General features: G+C 35.4%; 1 protein-coding gene across 15 annotated transcripts in view; it reads right to left on the minus strand.

Moving 5' to 3' along the window:
- The window catches only part of NBEA (neurobeachin), a 457,966-nt gene that overhangs the window by 7,764 nt on the left and 433,129 nt on the right, over positions 1-17,073 (minus strand). For 11 of the 15 annotated variants that reach the window (XM_041719812.2, XM_041719807.2, XM_030274226.4 and 8 more), the window contains 4 exons: positions 15,499-15,691; positions 12,891-12,962; positions 10,220-10,375; positions 9,082-9,252 (listed from right to left, as the gene is read on the minus strand). In XM_041719812.2, the coding sequence (XP_041575746.2) occupies positions 9,082-9,252; positions 10,220-10,375; positions 12,891-12,962; positions 15,499-15,691 (592 nt within the window). The remainder of the gene's footprint in view (positions 1-9,081; positions 9,253-10,219; positions 10,376-12,890; positions 12,963-15,498; positions 15,692-17,073) is intronic. The other 4 variants (XM_041719826.2, XM_041719814.2, XM_041719808.2 and 1 more) reach the window with 1 other exon arrangement.

Genomic DNA, 17,073 nt, shown 5'->3' on the forward strand with positions numbered 1-17,073 from the left:
AACCAGTCTTATATGCAACTGACTGTGGACAGCATGGATGGCACAGAAGCTGGCTCAATGACAAATCTTAATTTTTTTTTTTCCATAGAGAGGTATGTAATATGAGCTCTACAAAAGGATTTTGGAAATCAGGGTTTGGAAATATGCTTTCAGTTAGGAGCTGGAAATTGATTCTTAAATCAAATAATAACCAATAATATTATCTATGGGATAATATAAAATCTTGGCTTGTAATAAAATAATTGATGAAAAGCTTCATGGGCAACTGTATAATGAGAAGAGAAAGACATTATTATGTCATTATTATATCATTGCCTAGTTAAATAAAAAAGTAGCAAAACGTGTTTTTATTTATTTTCAATGCAGCCAGGTGGAAGTTGACGTTCCTGGACAAGCACAAGCTCTGTTCACTGGAGAGAAGATTCTGTTCTGAGAAAAAAGTGATATAGAGTAGGATTTACAGAAAACTCCCTCACTGTGAACTTTTGGTGAAATAGCTTAGATCAGCAAATAAGAGGCAAGAACTACTCTGCAACTGAAGACAGAAAGATGAAAGTCTTGTTGCCACATTTACAGAAATGAGCTCAGAGGGTCACACAAGTGACACAGGAGAGTAAGGCAGGAAGCTGCACAGTGTTTAAAGTGGGTTTTTTTCTCTCTGCATAAGCAGCAAAGTGGTGACTTGAAGTATTGACTCTCTGCTAACTGGGAGTCACAGGCACAAATGTCCAATAACCCAGAAACTTGTCTTGTAGCTAATGGCACAGAGAGGTCCAACGGGTGAATGGCTGCACACATTTCAACTCTGGAATAAAATGCAGTTTCCTAAGTGGAAATGAAGTTAAACACTAAACCAAAAGGGAACTATATGAGTAGCTTAAAAGTATTGCATGGGTTTTTGAAAGATGTGCATTAGGAATGAAGGCTTGGATAGACTTTGTGGGTCAATGAATTTAGTCTTCTTTTACTGCAGACACTCACATGATATAAACAGCTAATGAAATGGCTACCTTGGTATGTGATGTGGAAGGATGTTCTAGACTGCTCCTACTCTAAAGGATAGAAATATTCTGAATTCCATTTTGAATTTGGTCTTGTCTACCTAGCACCTCTTTGTTCTTGTGTTAGCATTGTCCTTTAGCTTCAGGTCTTCTTCTCTAGCATTTTCCCCTCTTATGGACTTAAAGAATAAATCAGTCTTTCCTTTTGAGTCTGTTAGCCAAACCAAACCCTATAAATTCCTTTGAAGGGATGGGCTTGCCATTTTCTAGCCATTGTAGCAATGCATTTCTTCGCCTGTCTTAACTCATTCTTAAAATTTGGGTATCCAGAAATGTATAGAATCATAGCTCTCAGAAATTTAGTATGGATCTACAGCTTTTCTTGTCAAACCCTACATCTTCTGTCATCAAAATTTAATAACAATTCCATGAGTTTTAATGTCTTTCTGACCAAGATGAGAACTACCAACCATGGATTTACAGACTTCAGTTTTGGACACAATAGTACAGAGTGTGTCAGTCTAACTGGTCTTGTTATTCCAATATACAGACACATTAAACATTTCTACCTCTACTGCAAACAGGTATCTCAATAAATCCTAGTTTCCCAAACTTTAATCTATACTGCAAGAAAATAATCTTTTTAATCTGGAAATTGAAGATGTGAACTGAAAACTGAGATTTACTGCTAGGGAAGCATGGATGTCAAAAGAAACAGAAAGAATCTTTGTGTAGCTCATCAAAGATATTTTGATTTTTATCATTTTCCCATCAACATTACTTTGAGAATCCCATCTCATTTCAAGGTTTTCTTTTCTCCTAGTGCATAACATAAAAACAAACAAATAAAAAAGAGCAATTAATTAAGTTCAAAGTTCTCCACTTTATTTTTTCTTTTGTACGTCCTCCTGGAAAAAAAGAGGATTATGCTCAATGGCTATCTTGGCTCATGCTATGATTATAAAGATGTCATCAGACTGCTTCAAACTGGATGACTGAAACTATTAAATGGATAAAATTTTTGAAGGAAAAGAAATAATGCAATTTTCAAAAGGACATTTTCCTCAGTGCTTCCTAGGAAAGTTCCATAATATCAAGGAACTGTAAAATTCCAGAATACACCAAATAAGCATATTTTATTGACTTCTTGATTTAGAAAGGAAAATGCTTATGAGAAACAACTTCCCTGAAACATAGATCTATGAGTCTTATTTTGTCCTGTTTTTCAGTAAATACAAATTAATAATGGAATAACAATATTAGGAGTAACTGTCCAGTAGTAATGGAAAATGGGATTTTTTTTTTCCCTTTGGGCTCAAAGGAAAAATTATTCACTGAGACTCTCTACAGAAAAAGCTGTGGCATGAACCTCAGTCATGTTACGTTTTATTGCAAAGGAAAGAAGCTGTGAACTCCAGGAATCATTCAAAATCTAGCAAAATATTCTGTCACTGTCACATCACCACCGATAGATGCAGCCAGAGGTTAAAGGCTGCAGCTCTAAGGGAATTGCAGGTGAAAATATCCTACCTAAGAACTGAGATACCATCACTGTAAACTCCCTGTGATTTCCCCAAAGGTGCACCTTTGAACTGAATTACTAGAGGGCAGAAGGAAAACAAAAATGTGTGGTATTTCCAAACAAGTAAATTTTTCTAGAAAGTCTAAAATAAAACACATATTTCCTTCTTGCTGAAGAATATAATGCCTAATATTATTGTGAGGTTCTTTGGGAACAGATGGTGCTCCTGCATAACAAGGAAAAATGAAGAGGGAAAGAAAGACAAAAGACTGTTACTATTTCTCTCATATTGTTCTTTTCCAGGAATTATGTACATATTTCTATGGGGACACATCTAGGAGTCTTCTGTATAAAGCAACATGAGAGCACATGGCAAATTTTAGCTTCCATTTCATCTCTCACTTTGAAAAAAGCAAGTACAAGGCTATACCTGAATTACTTGCTGAAAAGGAATTTACTTTGCTATTTTCTTTACTGTCAAGACTTTCCAGGGATGCTGAAAAGAAATATTAAAATGTAGAGGGATATAAAACATCAGAAAACAAAATTTTAGAAAATAGAATTGCTTTCATGGAAGCAAAAATTAAGGAGCCTTCTCAAATTTTTACTGTCAGAAAAAAACATCTTAGAGTTTGATAAAGCGATAATGCTACAACAAATAAATATTAATATCTCAAAACAGAAAACTATCAATAACAATGCCCACAACATGAGGGAGCAATGAGTTTAAAAGAAAGACTGTTGACAGGAAAATATTAGTATATTCAAAATATTCCCAGCTCTGGGAAGAAGAGCTGGTTTATTTGCTGAGGAGTGCCGTATATAGCTACAAACAGTTCACCCAGGTGAGAAGGCTTTCAGGTACCTTGTACTAATCCAGAAGGTAAAATACAGTGGAGTACGGGAGATTATGGATTTGTAGCATCTCTTCCTATGTCTTACACTAAATTGTTTTGGGATCTTGGGCAAGTTGTATAACCACCCTGCACAGTATAATTCCCATGGAACATGCTGCATAGCCTGGGCACAGACATCTGTTGATAAAATACTAGAGATAACTGCATTATCTCAGATGGATTATTGGCTCTTTTACCTTTGTCTCAGAAGAGAGATGTCTTTGGCAACCAGGGCAGAGATGGTACCAGTAAAAATTACAAACCTAGTTTTCAAAAGTCTTCTGCTCTGGCAGAGCAGTGCTAACATACTTTTATTTCAAAAATTAATACCTAAATTGTACATACTTACAAGTACCATAATAACCCCTTAAACAAACAAAGCAGATAGCACATATGCCCATATGCTAGTGCAGGGCCTTCAGACAGCCACCCAGTCTTCCTGGTGCAGAGCACACTGGTGACTATTTTTAAACTGCTCCTATTTAAAGGCTAAGCTAGGGCATATTAAAATGTAGAAGGATATAAAATGACAAGTGGAAGTTCTGAGTTCAGAATAACTATTCTTTCAAGACTCAAACCTGCAGAACCCTTAATGTTTGCAACTCCAAATTGTTTCAAAATTACATTATGTAAAAGGAACATACAAAGATATACTTCATGAAAGACACAAAAAAAAGCATATTGACTTGACAAAGATATTTTATGATAAAGTTTACCCTCCCTTTCAGATATATACTGACTGAATACACTCACTGGGATAGAATGAATTCTTAGCACCTGTGAAGATTTTGCTATAATGCTAAACAAACCCATCTTATGGCTGCTAGAGCATTTTTCAATGGTCAGCACAGCTGCTGTTAGAAAAAGTAGGGTTAACTCCCACACCTCTTGTGACCATCCTCTTGGAAGCTACAATAGGTAATGAGAAATGTCAAGTCCCAAGATCAATGAAATTTCAGGCTCTAGGGAAAAAACAGGAATAGCATTGATCCTTTTAAAGAACACCAGTCAGAGGGTGAATGTAATATATTGCAGGGAGAGGCTCAAGAGGATAAACGGCCAGGTCCAACATACTTACCTGACAAAAAATTCAATCAGCCTTTAGCACAAGCTGCCTACCCTTCCTTTCTTTCATGCAGGAGTCCGATTCCAATTAAAGTGTGCAAATTAATTTTTATCACTTCCAAATTACTTTCTGAATTTGTGTCTGTTTCAGATGAAAGCATCTGTCCCTCACTTTTCTGCAATTCTATCATCTACTTTGGTATATCTGTTCAAAAACTCTGAGATAGTTCTCATTTTCAAAGTCAATTGTTTGAAAGAGACATTCAATAAAGTAAGCATAAAATATAAAAATAAAACAGCTATAATGATACATGTTGAACTCCAGGGGATATCATATACTTTCTTTGCTCCTTTTTGTGATGACTAATACAGTTGCTATGTGAGAAGAAATTTGTATACAAATTAGCACTCGGTTAAAACAAATCCCTATATATCATAAGAAAAGAAAAATCAAAACAAAAATTGTCAAACTCCATCACAATAATTTTTGCATTCAGTCTCTGAGAACTGCAAAGATTTACATTTCCCATATCATTTCAAATAAATAAAATAAGCAAACAATGTCCTTTGCATGTGCCGTGTCTTACGGCACCTTTCACTGTTCAGATACCTTTCACTGTTCTCGCAACTGCAGCAGATTTATACAATCTACTCATCAACTTAATAAGGTGCAGATTCAGATTAGCTATTTCAGATGGGCAATTTTGGCTTAGAAAGTAGATATCTGACCCTGGCAAGAGGACTTCATTCAGTTCAGTGTTTTTCTGATAGGTGGTACCTAAGTAAGCAAGGATAAAGACATAAAGGGAAGTTCAAATGTACAAAAACCCTTCATTCAGCTTCCCTCCAGCTAATAGGAAACCATGCCACATCTCTTACTTTCCAGAAGCATTCCCAAACACCAGTCTCTAGTCTAGTCTTAACAGGACCTCCAACATCACCACTGTTGGAGCTTAATAATGGTATGGCCATGAGACCAATGTTGAGCTAGAGAAAATTGGGAAAGGATTTGCCCTATGTGCTGCTGTTGAAGGTATGCAGCATAGTGCTCCTGATTTTGTGATTTATCTCTATATCCAATCATAATGACATGTAATATGCATAAATATGAGCATAGAAAAGAATTTTGCTTTCTATGAAATCTAGAGGTTCTCAGGGGCCCATTCTATGATAACTTATAGCTGATAGTCAGCACATGCTTGTGAACATGGGAATAAGGGCTTTAGTTACCCCAGTCTCTAGAGGTCAAGAGCATAATTCTCCTACTTCCTGGACAAGCACTCTTGCCTGAAGATTTCTTTCAAGCTTTTTCAGAAAGCTACTGTATGGAAAACATTGCATTTAAAACCTGGTACAACATCACTCTTCTCAGAGTGATTGTGAGATGTGTCAAGAAATTGTGCCAAGTGCAAACCAAACCAGAAACTAATTTTTGACACTTACTGTAGAAAAATGATGATAACTTGATAAATGTAAGATTAGAAAAATTATTTTAAAATCATAAAATGAAGTTTACCATGGTCTCATAGACAAGCTTTCAACTGAGCTAGATCAATCACTTGCATCTTTTCTCAATTCTTCTCTTTAAACAAGAGCTGGTTCAGTATTTCCTACAGACCCAGTTGAGGTGACCCACTGAGCATACATCTGGACAGGTATTTCAGCAGAAGGTTCTACAGAAATCTGACAGGTTAGGTTGTTGACATACTTGCTGTTTGGTAAAGACTGCATCTACCTCATAGATACTGCAATATGAATTTTAGCAGAATCTGTAAGAAATTTGATCTTACAATCTTTTGCCTGGGAGTATTTATATGTTTTTATTTTGCCTGAGAGTATTTCTATGTGATTTCTATGTTTTTGAATGAAATGGTATCTACATTTTTCAATACTAATGTCAAACCACACAAACTATTTAGGGCTGGAGGTCTGCTTTTTCTCCCCTTTAAGATTTTCTGAAACAACTAAAGTTCCTTTTGGTAATTGGATGTATTGAAGTTAAAATTTATAATTATCTGTCTTTCAGCTTAAAAGATAATTATAAAGTCAAACATCTAACCCAGGTAATTACTATACCTGACATTTTTCTTTGAGTTCTTCACCTTCTTATATCCTCTGGTATAAAACACCTTGTCTGTATCTCCAGGTGTCAGCTTTTAAAAAAACCAATACCCCTTTATTTTTCCTCTGAAAATATTATCTACACCTCTTTGGAAATTAATTCTAAAGATGTTAAGTAATTGCATTTGATCTACATTGATCATATAATTCATTTTTTCCTACAAGGAAACCTTCTAACAGCAACTATAGATTAGAGTAGATTAGGAAATATTTCTTTATTACTTTGGTGGCTTTAACTAGGTAAAACTTCAAATGTATTTTCATAAGGAATATTAAGAATGCTTCTCTTGGAAATTAGTTTAAAGGTAATCAGTCATATGACAGCTATCATGTCTGCTTGAAGTAGCAAGCAGAAACTATTAGTCATTACTTCAGCAGAAACACTTAGTAATTGTAGAAGTTTTTTAAGGCCCTTTGCTTTTGTGATCCATCCCCATTAATGTATGTTCATGAAAAGATAAAGATAAAGAATAATATGCTTCCAACACATGTTATTCTGGTTATAGTACAGTACTAGAATATAATTGGCATATCCATGGTTGCTTCAATCCAATGAATAGAGATAGAAATAATAGAAATGCCATCGCTCTTCCTCAGCATGAGTCTTCAACATGTCTTCAACATGACTATTAAAAAATTTTATCAATATATTTCAAAGCTACCACAGGGCTCCTGGGTACTTAGTCTTCCTGAGTTCTGTTACCTGTGCCTGTAAGATTTCATTTGACTGGACGTGGCTATCTGCAGCACAGTCTCCTATTAATGTGACCATAAGGCCATTTCTTCAGCAAAACAGCACCTTATCCACATAAAGGTAGAGACTGAGAGCAAGTCATACAAATAATTACAAATTTATTTCTGTCAGACAGGTCATATCCTTCCTTTCATAAAATTAAAGACCTCCAAGGCAGACAATTCCAAAGTTATACAGCTAAAATATTAAATCTGAGATACCAAAAAGTACCACTTTTGTGCATTCAGCTATGTAAGAGATGACAGAATAATACCAGAACAAAAATAATTCTATCTGGAAAAGAATTGAAGAAGTTTGTATCATCCAGAAAGGAGATGCTAATTGCGAGGTTGTCCAAGCCCTTTACAATCAAGAGAGGTAAGGGGAAAGTCTTACATTTTTCTCTTTAATGAGAGTAGAAAGCTCTTGTTATTTTTCTCTTAACATAGAAATACTTTATATGAATGACTAATACTTTATATGAATCACACAGGCATTCAAAGAAGAAAAATGGCATCAACCTAAACAGACTGCTAAGACATGAAAATCCTTGTCTGACTGAATTTATCCATATTAGAGAATTACAGACTAAAAAAGTAATGGAATACAGGAAAAAATTATAGAAATTTGTTATTGCAACACAATTTTCTTCTTTCCTCTCTATTTCCTCTGTTAGAAAAGCAAATAAAATCTTGTGAGAAACCAATACTTTTATCTTTCTCCCTTTTACTCTGCTTACAGACAAATGGAAAAAAAATCAAAATTCAATAAAAAGTATCTTGCTGCAAAATTAAGAAAATATTTACTTTTAAATACATAAAACATGTTTCTACCAGCCATTCAGTTGAAGAAATACTTTCACTTAGATGTCTGTAACTGACAGTACTGCCTCCAGTCAGTATTTGAATCTGAGATCAAAACTGATAGTGACAGATTCTTCCATTTTTATCCAAAGACAAAACCCTTCTATTGAAAATTATCATTAGAAATCAGAAGCTTCTTTAATGAAATGGATTTAGTGTTGTAGAAAACAGTTCTAGTATATGGATGAAAGCTGCTCTTTAGCTGAAGCCATATCTCTGGCTTGGGTGATGGGATCCTTAAATTAGTGGTGCACTTTTAGTGTCCTTTTGTATAAATTAATATTACTATTGTGTCCCACTCACTCTGCAAAGCACTGATAGTTGGTCCAATGCAAATGAAATGTAAACTTTTCCTGACATTTTATCTTTTTCTATTTTTATTCAGTCAGATTGCTTCCCCAAACTATAGAAAGACCTTTCTCAAGAGTCTCATTTAATTCCATGGCATGTGAGACATTCCTTTTTTGAAAAGGCAAGCAGCTGATATAGCATGCTGTAGCACAAAAGGAGTAAGTTAAAATGCCAAAAAATATTTCCAGGGAAAGGGAAGTCAAAATATAGTGATATATGTACTGTCACTTAAAGGCCACAACCATCTTGTTCTAGTTTATGATGACATGATGCTATAAGTGATAAAGGCAATTACAAACTTAGGAACTATACTCCCATCCTATTCTCTCTTAACATGCAGAGAGTGTTTAAACATTTTTTTGGCTTGCAATCAGCGCATTGCTTAGCATGTGGTGCTCTTATACCAACCTTCAACCTGTAAGCAAAGTTATCGATATATTTGGCAATAAGTTCTGAAGCTGAAAGAAGAAATGCTAAAACAAGGTGTGACAGAAGACCTCTGGGAGAGGTGTTATTGAAGGATACTTACTGCTGTTTGGATTGTCACCTATGATATGGTGCCGGCCACTCCAGTACCAAAGCAGCAATGTAGCATCGCGAGACCCAGACACGATGTAGCAATCACCCCCAATGTAGGACTCCGACCTGGCGAGGCAAGTCACGACATCCCAGTGGCCAAACACAATCTGAGTTAATTTTCCTGGTGGGAATGAAAAGTCATACAAATTCAGTTTTCTAAGGTACTAGCAGTGTTTGGAAATCATTAACTATATAATTAATATTCAGTTAAAATGTAACTTTTATTTCATGTCCCATAATTAGAGTTCACTAAATGCTACAAAAAGATTAAAAGATCACAAAGATTAAACTTTTTTTTCCACCTTTTTTTTTCATTCCTGTTGAAGGCTGTGCTTTGTGGCAATCTATAGTCTAACCCTTATCTCTGAAAATCAAGGCAGTGCTGCAGTCACTGAATATTAAGTGGAGTTATAGCTCCATCAGTATTTAAGCAATAGCACTAGAACAGTATTATAAATTTCATGAGTGATGTGCATAAGACTGCACATGAACTCTTCTATAATTGTGCTGCATTATTATGTTAAAAATGTGTGTTTGTTCTATGTTAATGTCAAACTAAGATTTACTGTGATTATCACCCCCTCCTTTCTATTATTACACTTAGTTTTTAGCAATTTATTGAGTGATATTAGGCTAAGTAATGACACAAAGCAAAAAAATATTTGTTCCTGTATCAGGATATTCAACCTAATTCCTTACTACATGAAATAAATAGAGCTAGAAATAGTAGATCCATAAAAATATTGTAACAAAAATGTGCTTGATTCTTTTGACATGATAAATTTCCTGAAGATAACTATGGTTTTCAAAAGTTACTATTAATAAGACTGTGTTCCATTTCCTTTTACATCCTCTTAAAAAAAGAGGATGTAAAAGGAAATGGAACACAGTCTTATTAATAGTCTTTTACATCTTCCCTTAAAAAAATTTTAAAGTTATCATGCTGAAACAATAATGAAGGATTTTATAAACTGCTGTTTACCACTTATTGACGTGTAAGCATAAGTATTAGATATGGTACTATTAAGACAATAGCCTTTGTCTGCTTTGTGACACAGGAAGAACCAGGGAGCTGTATTTGAGGTCACCTGTTTCTGTGGAATAAACTCGAAAGCTCTTGTCCCAGAAACCACAGATGAGAATGTAGCGATTATCTGCCGTGACCACGAAGCAATGCGCGTTGATCTGGATGCTCTGATCCACAAGGTCTGTGATCTGACGTTTGTTCACACCAGAGTTATTGGCTGTAACGAAATGCAAAACACATTTTACATGTAAGCCATTCCAACACCTTCCTGTCATCCATTTACAGGAGAAAATGAATACATTTAACTTTCAATGAACTGTGAATTTGTTGTTGAGTAAGCATTTTGAATATGAACATTTAGACCTGTCTATATGGGTGTCAGAAACACAAAATTATTGTGAGATTTCTAGTTCCCCTTTGAATAAGAGATAAGATTTTAAAAGATATGGCAATTTCTTATAAGCTGCCTGATGCACTGCATAATATGTAGTAATAATTTTAGTGCTCTGCAGTAGTCCCCAAAACAATCTGAACCAGGGGAAAGTAGCAGAATTCCATATAAAATATGAAATCAATACTAACAATACTGCAGAGAGCCAGTTCTTGCTGGTTAGTATCTCTTCCACAGAAAACGGCTTGTATTTTGTGGCCTTGACAACCCTACACCTCCAGATGCTTAACCAGATTAAAAGCATAAGGATTCAATCAATGAATGAGGGGAGACCTCATTGTGATCTTCAGCATCTTCACAAGAAGGGGAGGAGCAGGTACTGATCTTTTTACTCTTATGCCTAGGGACAGGACTCAAGGGAAAAGCATGAAGCTGAGTTAGGAGACATTTGGGTTGGACTGGTTTTTTACCCAGAGGATGGTTGGGCACTGGAACTGGCTCCTCAGGGAAGTGGTCACAGAACCAGCCTGAGGGAGCTCAAGAAGAGTTTGGACAATGCTCTCAGGCCCATTATGTGACTCTTGGGGGAGGTCCCACACAGAAACAGGAGTTGGACTTGATGCTTCTGATGGGTCCCTTCCAACTCACCATATTTTATAATTCCATAAATCTATTCAAGCCTTATACGATTTTCCAGTACAGGAAAAGTAAGTGTTATCATCTGCTCCTCTAGCAGGGACCCAGGCCACGGACAGTACTTTTAAAAGAGGCAATGGCACCTAGAAACTTCCCAGAATCAAGGGAAAAGAAGTGGTTCATGCAGAATCCCACCAAGCCAACAGCCAAACGGAGATGTTTAGAAGGATACTAATGACTGGAAGCCCACAGCTAATGTGCTCTGTCCCCCTGTGACACAACAGACAAGAAATGGCAACCCCGTAAAAGTGTTTTCCACCTCAGTATTAACTTTCTGAAAGTTGAGTATATAATATAAATTAATTTTATCCACTCCATCCAGTCTCACTGGATAAGACATTTTTTTCACATGACAAGTCATCTCATACTGTAATAACTAAGTGCTAGACAGCTCCAGAGGAGAGTTTGTCTTTCTACAGTAGTTATGGAGGGAATCTTGACAACTAACTTCAGTTACCCAAAGTTAGAGGTAAAAATCACTCTGAGAAATATGTTTCTCCTAACATAAGAACACAACTGAAGGCAGATAATAATCTCATTTTCCCCTGTTTTTTGCTATTCTACTTAAACTGCTCACAACTGCATGAAATAAGAGGTTCAGCCAAAAAAAACCCCATTCCATTCTATTTTAAAATTGCTTGTGGAAGTTAATATCATATTTGCATACATACTAAGAACACATATTTAAACTACCAGACTCTCTACATCCATCAGCTGAAAGATAATGAAGAGCAAATTAATCAAATTTCCACAACAGATGGGCACAATAGTTGTGACTTAGCTTGTGAGAGAAAAAACTAAAAAGAAAACCACTGTCATTATATAAGATCAGATGCAGCACACAGAATGAGAAAGCTAATTCTCCTGAGGTTCCTCTATGGAAATCATAAATTTACATAGAAGTAAATATTGAAAATTTTGAATATGAATATTGACACATAAAAAATGGAACTTTATATCTGGCTATGTTTAACAATATATTTTGTTCTCAACAATGTTACAAACTTGTCCCTAAGAACTTTCCCTATCCCAAATTTCTATTTCAAATTACTGAACTACCTCCCCACTACAAATCCAATAAGTGCAATTAATGAAAAAATATGATCATTAGGAAGTCCTGAAATCTAACAATTTTAGCAGATGCTATTTCTCAAATTATTCAGTTTCTCAAAAAATTCTGGATTTTAAAAATATTATAAATTTAAAAGCCAGTCTTTTCATTATTAAATTAGTATTGTTGACTAAATCCAAATTATAAAGTGAATGAAAATAAATGGATCTGCATCTCCACTGATAAATATAGTGCTGGCTGTAAAAAAAATATATGCTATCTCCACAGGACCCTCAGGTTTTATTTTACTAATGTGACCTGATAAGAGAACAGAATTATAGATATAGGCTGACAATTAACTGACTTAATTGGTTGTTTCTTAAATACCAGTTGCTGGTGATGTTAATAACAAATAGCATTCATGTAATTCATTCAGCATCAATAGCTAATGCTTTTTAGTTCTCCAGGACTGACAAGAATAAATATTTTCCTATTTTCTGTGTTAAATGAAGCATCATATACAAATATAGCTTAATCAATAATTCCTGAAAATGCCAATTTCAAATATCTTGCTACATTTTCATCTTGACATACCAATCAATGGATCCATTTCAATTGGAAGATGATGGGCTTGATCCAAAGAATATCCTGGGGCTCCCCGAAGGCCTACACATGAAAGAACAAAGCACACAGAAACCTTTTGACATGACTTTTCTAGGTTTAAAAGTTCATTATTAGATAATTATGTATTTTTAGAAAGTAGCTTTTTACTAATTGCTTTATTAATATTTTAAGATTTCTTTCTCTGTGCTTCACAAATATGCATTTGTTAATGTTTCATTTATGTAAAAGTAACTATAAATGTAGAAGCATCAGCTTCATCACAACTTTTGCAGCCACACACATTCATTAAATAACTAATTTAAAATAGTATAAGAGGTTTTTTTACTTTTGAGCAGAGATCTTAGCACAGAAAATAAAGTTAATTAGATTAAACATTTTTATGAGTTTCTTACATATGGAAACCTGTATTTGACAGAAACTTGGACCTTTTCATGGATTTATCTAAAATTTTTAGATCTAAAACTGTAGGGTACAGTAAATGTGCCACAATTTTTCCTGTTCATTCTATTCTAAGCAGTCTTTAAGATGTTCAAATGTGCATCAGGGGCTGCAAATTTAGTGTTATCTTCTCTCATGCACAGATAGCATTGCTTTGGCTCTTCTGAGCAGCTTCCCTGGTATATAAATCAAATAGTCACTACTTAAAACACAATTTTTTTCATGAACTGCTACATTGCACAAGAATACCCTCCATAATAGGACATACAGATTTCTGAAGAATAAATTCCATTTTCTACTACTGCAATAGACTACTGGAAGAGGTAAAAGAAAAGCTAGCTCTACTATTTTCAGAAATACACAGCTTTGAGAACTTCTTCTCTTCTTTCTGTCTCTTCTTTCAAAACCCAAGCAGTTAGGGACAGGTCTTTACTGGTATTAACTTAGATTCATCCACTTCTATTATGAGATGTCTTTGTAAATGCCTCCTGCTGTTTATTAAATTCCAAAGCTCTACATACAGTCTACAAGAGGTCTATGTATACATTTCTGTAGATAAAGCTATCCTTTATACTAGAGTTATGCTTTATTAAAATAATATTTTGGCAATAGTAGGAAACTGATACCCTGTCCTGGATTACCCTCCTGCAAAATAAGCAACATTGCCAAGCAAGATGCAAAAGTTAAGAAAATCATTACAATGAGGTTTGATTCTCTAAACAGTTTCATTTTCCTCCCTTTCTATTATAATATATTTAGAAAGTAATCTGGTGGGGGTTTTTTTTGTTTTTTTTTTAATTTAGACCAGAGGTTTACAAATGGTGTGAAATTTAATTTATGGTTGGTTCATGCCTTGAGTTCTGAATTTTTGCAACATGACTTATGTTTTACAAGAGTATAGAGGAAAACTTAAAACCTTACTGTCATATGCATCATGAGGACCAACAAAGCTCCAGCTAAACTAAAGGACTGCAAATGTCAGGTTTTAAGAAAACCCTTGAACTCCAGCATACTGCAATATTAATGAGATTAATTCCTTCACAGTAAAGTACAGGTAGGAATTTTGGGTTCTCTTGACTCAAAAATCTGGATGAGAAAGGGCTTCTCCAGAACCAAATAAGCTTCCTCAGATAGAGGAGACATGAAAGATGATGGGTATAGAGTATTTGAAAAGAATCCCTTAAAAATCAAAGGAAAATAATTAGGAATTAGCCAATCCATTTTAGTTAAAGGTGTATTAAACCAATACAGGACAGCTTCTGCACCTCTGAATCATTCCTGACACGGGAATCTTCCATTGAGGAAATTGTCACAAAATACTTTACAAATAATGCTGGGGGTTTTTTTCCCTCTAGATTTTACCTTTTGTTTTAAAGAAATGGGAAAAAACCAATTTTTACACATAATGTAGTTGCACCTAATGGAGTATTATAAATGTTTCCAGATATTGCAGCATAAGGGCTATTGCTGCAGCAAACTACCTGAGAAAATGAAAACTGTTCCCTCATGTACCTTATGGCCCCACCACCTATTTAGCAATGTCTGCAACTTCCTTAGCACCTGCACATCCAGGTGACATGGACAGTCCTAATGGCAATATGGAGAGGTGAGCAGAGGGGCTGGAAGGGAATTTTGGGATGGCCCTGTTGGATGGACTTTTGTGAGGGAATGAGGAAACTTCTCCCCAGAATAGTTAAACGTCTGATTGCTTAGGCTTGCTTAGGGTCCCAGATAATCCAACAGTGACCCAGAGGAAAGTTTATAACAAGATCCTGAAATCTCTCTCAAGCAGCAGATAGGGATATACACTCTCTAGCATGTCAGTATGCATTCCTGAAACCTGGGACATATTAATATTTGCTGTGTCGAGAGCAAGAGCAGTCTCCTGAAAAGCACTGTATCGAAGGTTGATCCTGAAGTAACCACGAATCGATTGGCTGCCATGGTGATGTGCGGCTGTTAAGGAGAGTGTTTCTAGGAATGACACCAGAGAAAACAGAAGCTGTGATTATTTGACACAAACCAGAAGAAACAGTAAATTTTGGTGCACAGGCAGGTGAGCGAGCTAAATTGCAGTCAAAATTAAAGCTGCGTTGTTAAGGTCTTCAAATTTGAATGAAGCGTGCCTGCGAGGACGTACCTACTGTGTTGTGCCACCGATTGACTGCAAACAGCCTGCTGCAAGTGACCGTCACCACGGCAGGGATGGTCAAGTGGGGCAGCGTGTTGGCTGCCACGTGTGTGACAGGGGAATTTGATGGAAACTTCAGCACCATGATGACATCCTGCTGCATCTGATCTTTAAACATGAGAGGGCTCTGTGGAAGGAAACACTGTTGAGTAGAAAGGAGAAGAGAGCAGAAGAAAACAGAAGGGATAACACAATTAGTGAGGAGGTCTGAGGGAAAACGAGGTTAAAAAAGAGCAGACAAGCATGTGCACATACAGGGAAAACAACACTACCTGTGCGTCTACTCTATATGAGGAGGAAAGCAAGATCACAAGCTATTATTGGAACATTACACGAGGATAAATAGAGAATAGGTATGGTAAGGGTCATCATTACAGGGTACAAAATTACCATTAGCATTAATTAGCATACAGTAAAGTGTAAAATTATTCAGTAGTAATAGTAATAAAATAGAGATGTGTCTTAATGTGTTAATCAATTAATACATAATAAATATTAATTCTCTAAACTACCACAGTTGAAAAAAAGAAACTTTAAGAATGACTCAAAGACACACAGATATTTTTCTTAATTAATTTCTTACATGAAATACAGAGCTTCCAAACACAGACAATCTAATTCTAAGTAAAGCATATGCTTATTAGGGAGTCTGTAACCTAATAAGTTTATAATAACCTAAGCCTGTTTCATGATTCTGGAAACAACACAATTGTTTGTACATGGACAAGGATAGCTATTGAGTACTGGTTTTAAGGGTTTTTTTTAAGCCACTGTTAGAACAAAATAACTATTTCTAAAAGGTCAAATATTCCTTTCTGCTTATCACCTATAATTACTAAAAATATATTATCCGTATCTTAAGAATGTAAAATAAATATTACCTAAGTTTGACTTGTACACACTTAAAATAAGACAAAAACCACTTCCAGATCAATTTGCACTTTCACAGTGTATAGCTAAATAGGGAGATTTCCTTATAGATAGAAAAAATAATTGAAACTACTGCATGTATTACTGTTGATTTACAAAGCTTAAAAAAAATCTAGCTCTAAGCATTTCATCAAAGGCACTCAAGGCATAGAAATCTGTCTTGTTCAGTCTGGCTGTTTCATACGATTCTTTCCAGGAAGGATAGAGAAGAATGTGATGGAAATTAATTTTGGAGTTTGAATTGAAACTCAAAATATACATTTCATTCTCCTGTGGGAATGGGCAGGAGGATTCCAGCAGGATTTGAACTCCAATACTTCATTTTTGTCAAGCAGACATTGTTCATAAATCAGCCCCTAACAATGTATCCTTTAAAACAAAACAACATACATTAAGGAAAGCCTGCAGTCATTCCCACCACTTGCGAAAACAAGAATGAAAATATGTATTTTACAAGTTTATAATTTTTAAGATGGAACCTTCTTATACCATATTAGTAAGGAAAATCCAGGACTGAATGAAGCCAGTCACACCTCCACCTTGTTCTGCTATATGCCTGTAATTTGTTGGTACCCAAAGCAAGAATGGCTGCAT

The sequence above is a fragment of the Taeniopygia guttata genome, chromosome 1 (assembly GCF_048771995.1).
Source record: "Taeniopygia guttata chromosome 1, bTaeGut7.mat, whole genome shotgun sequence".
Classification (NCBI taxonomy): Eukaryota; Metazoa; Chordata; class Aves; order Passeriformes; family Estrildidae; genus Taeniopygia; species Taeniopygia guttata.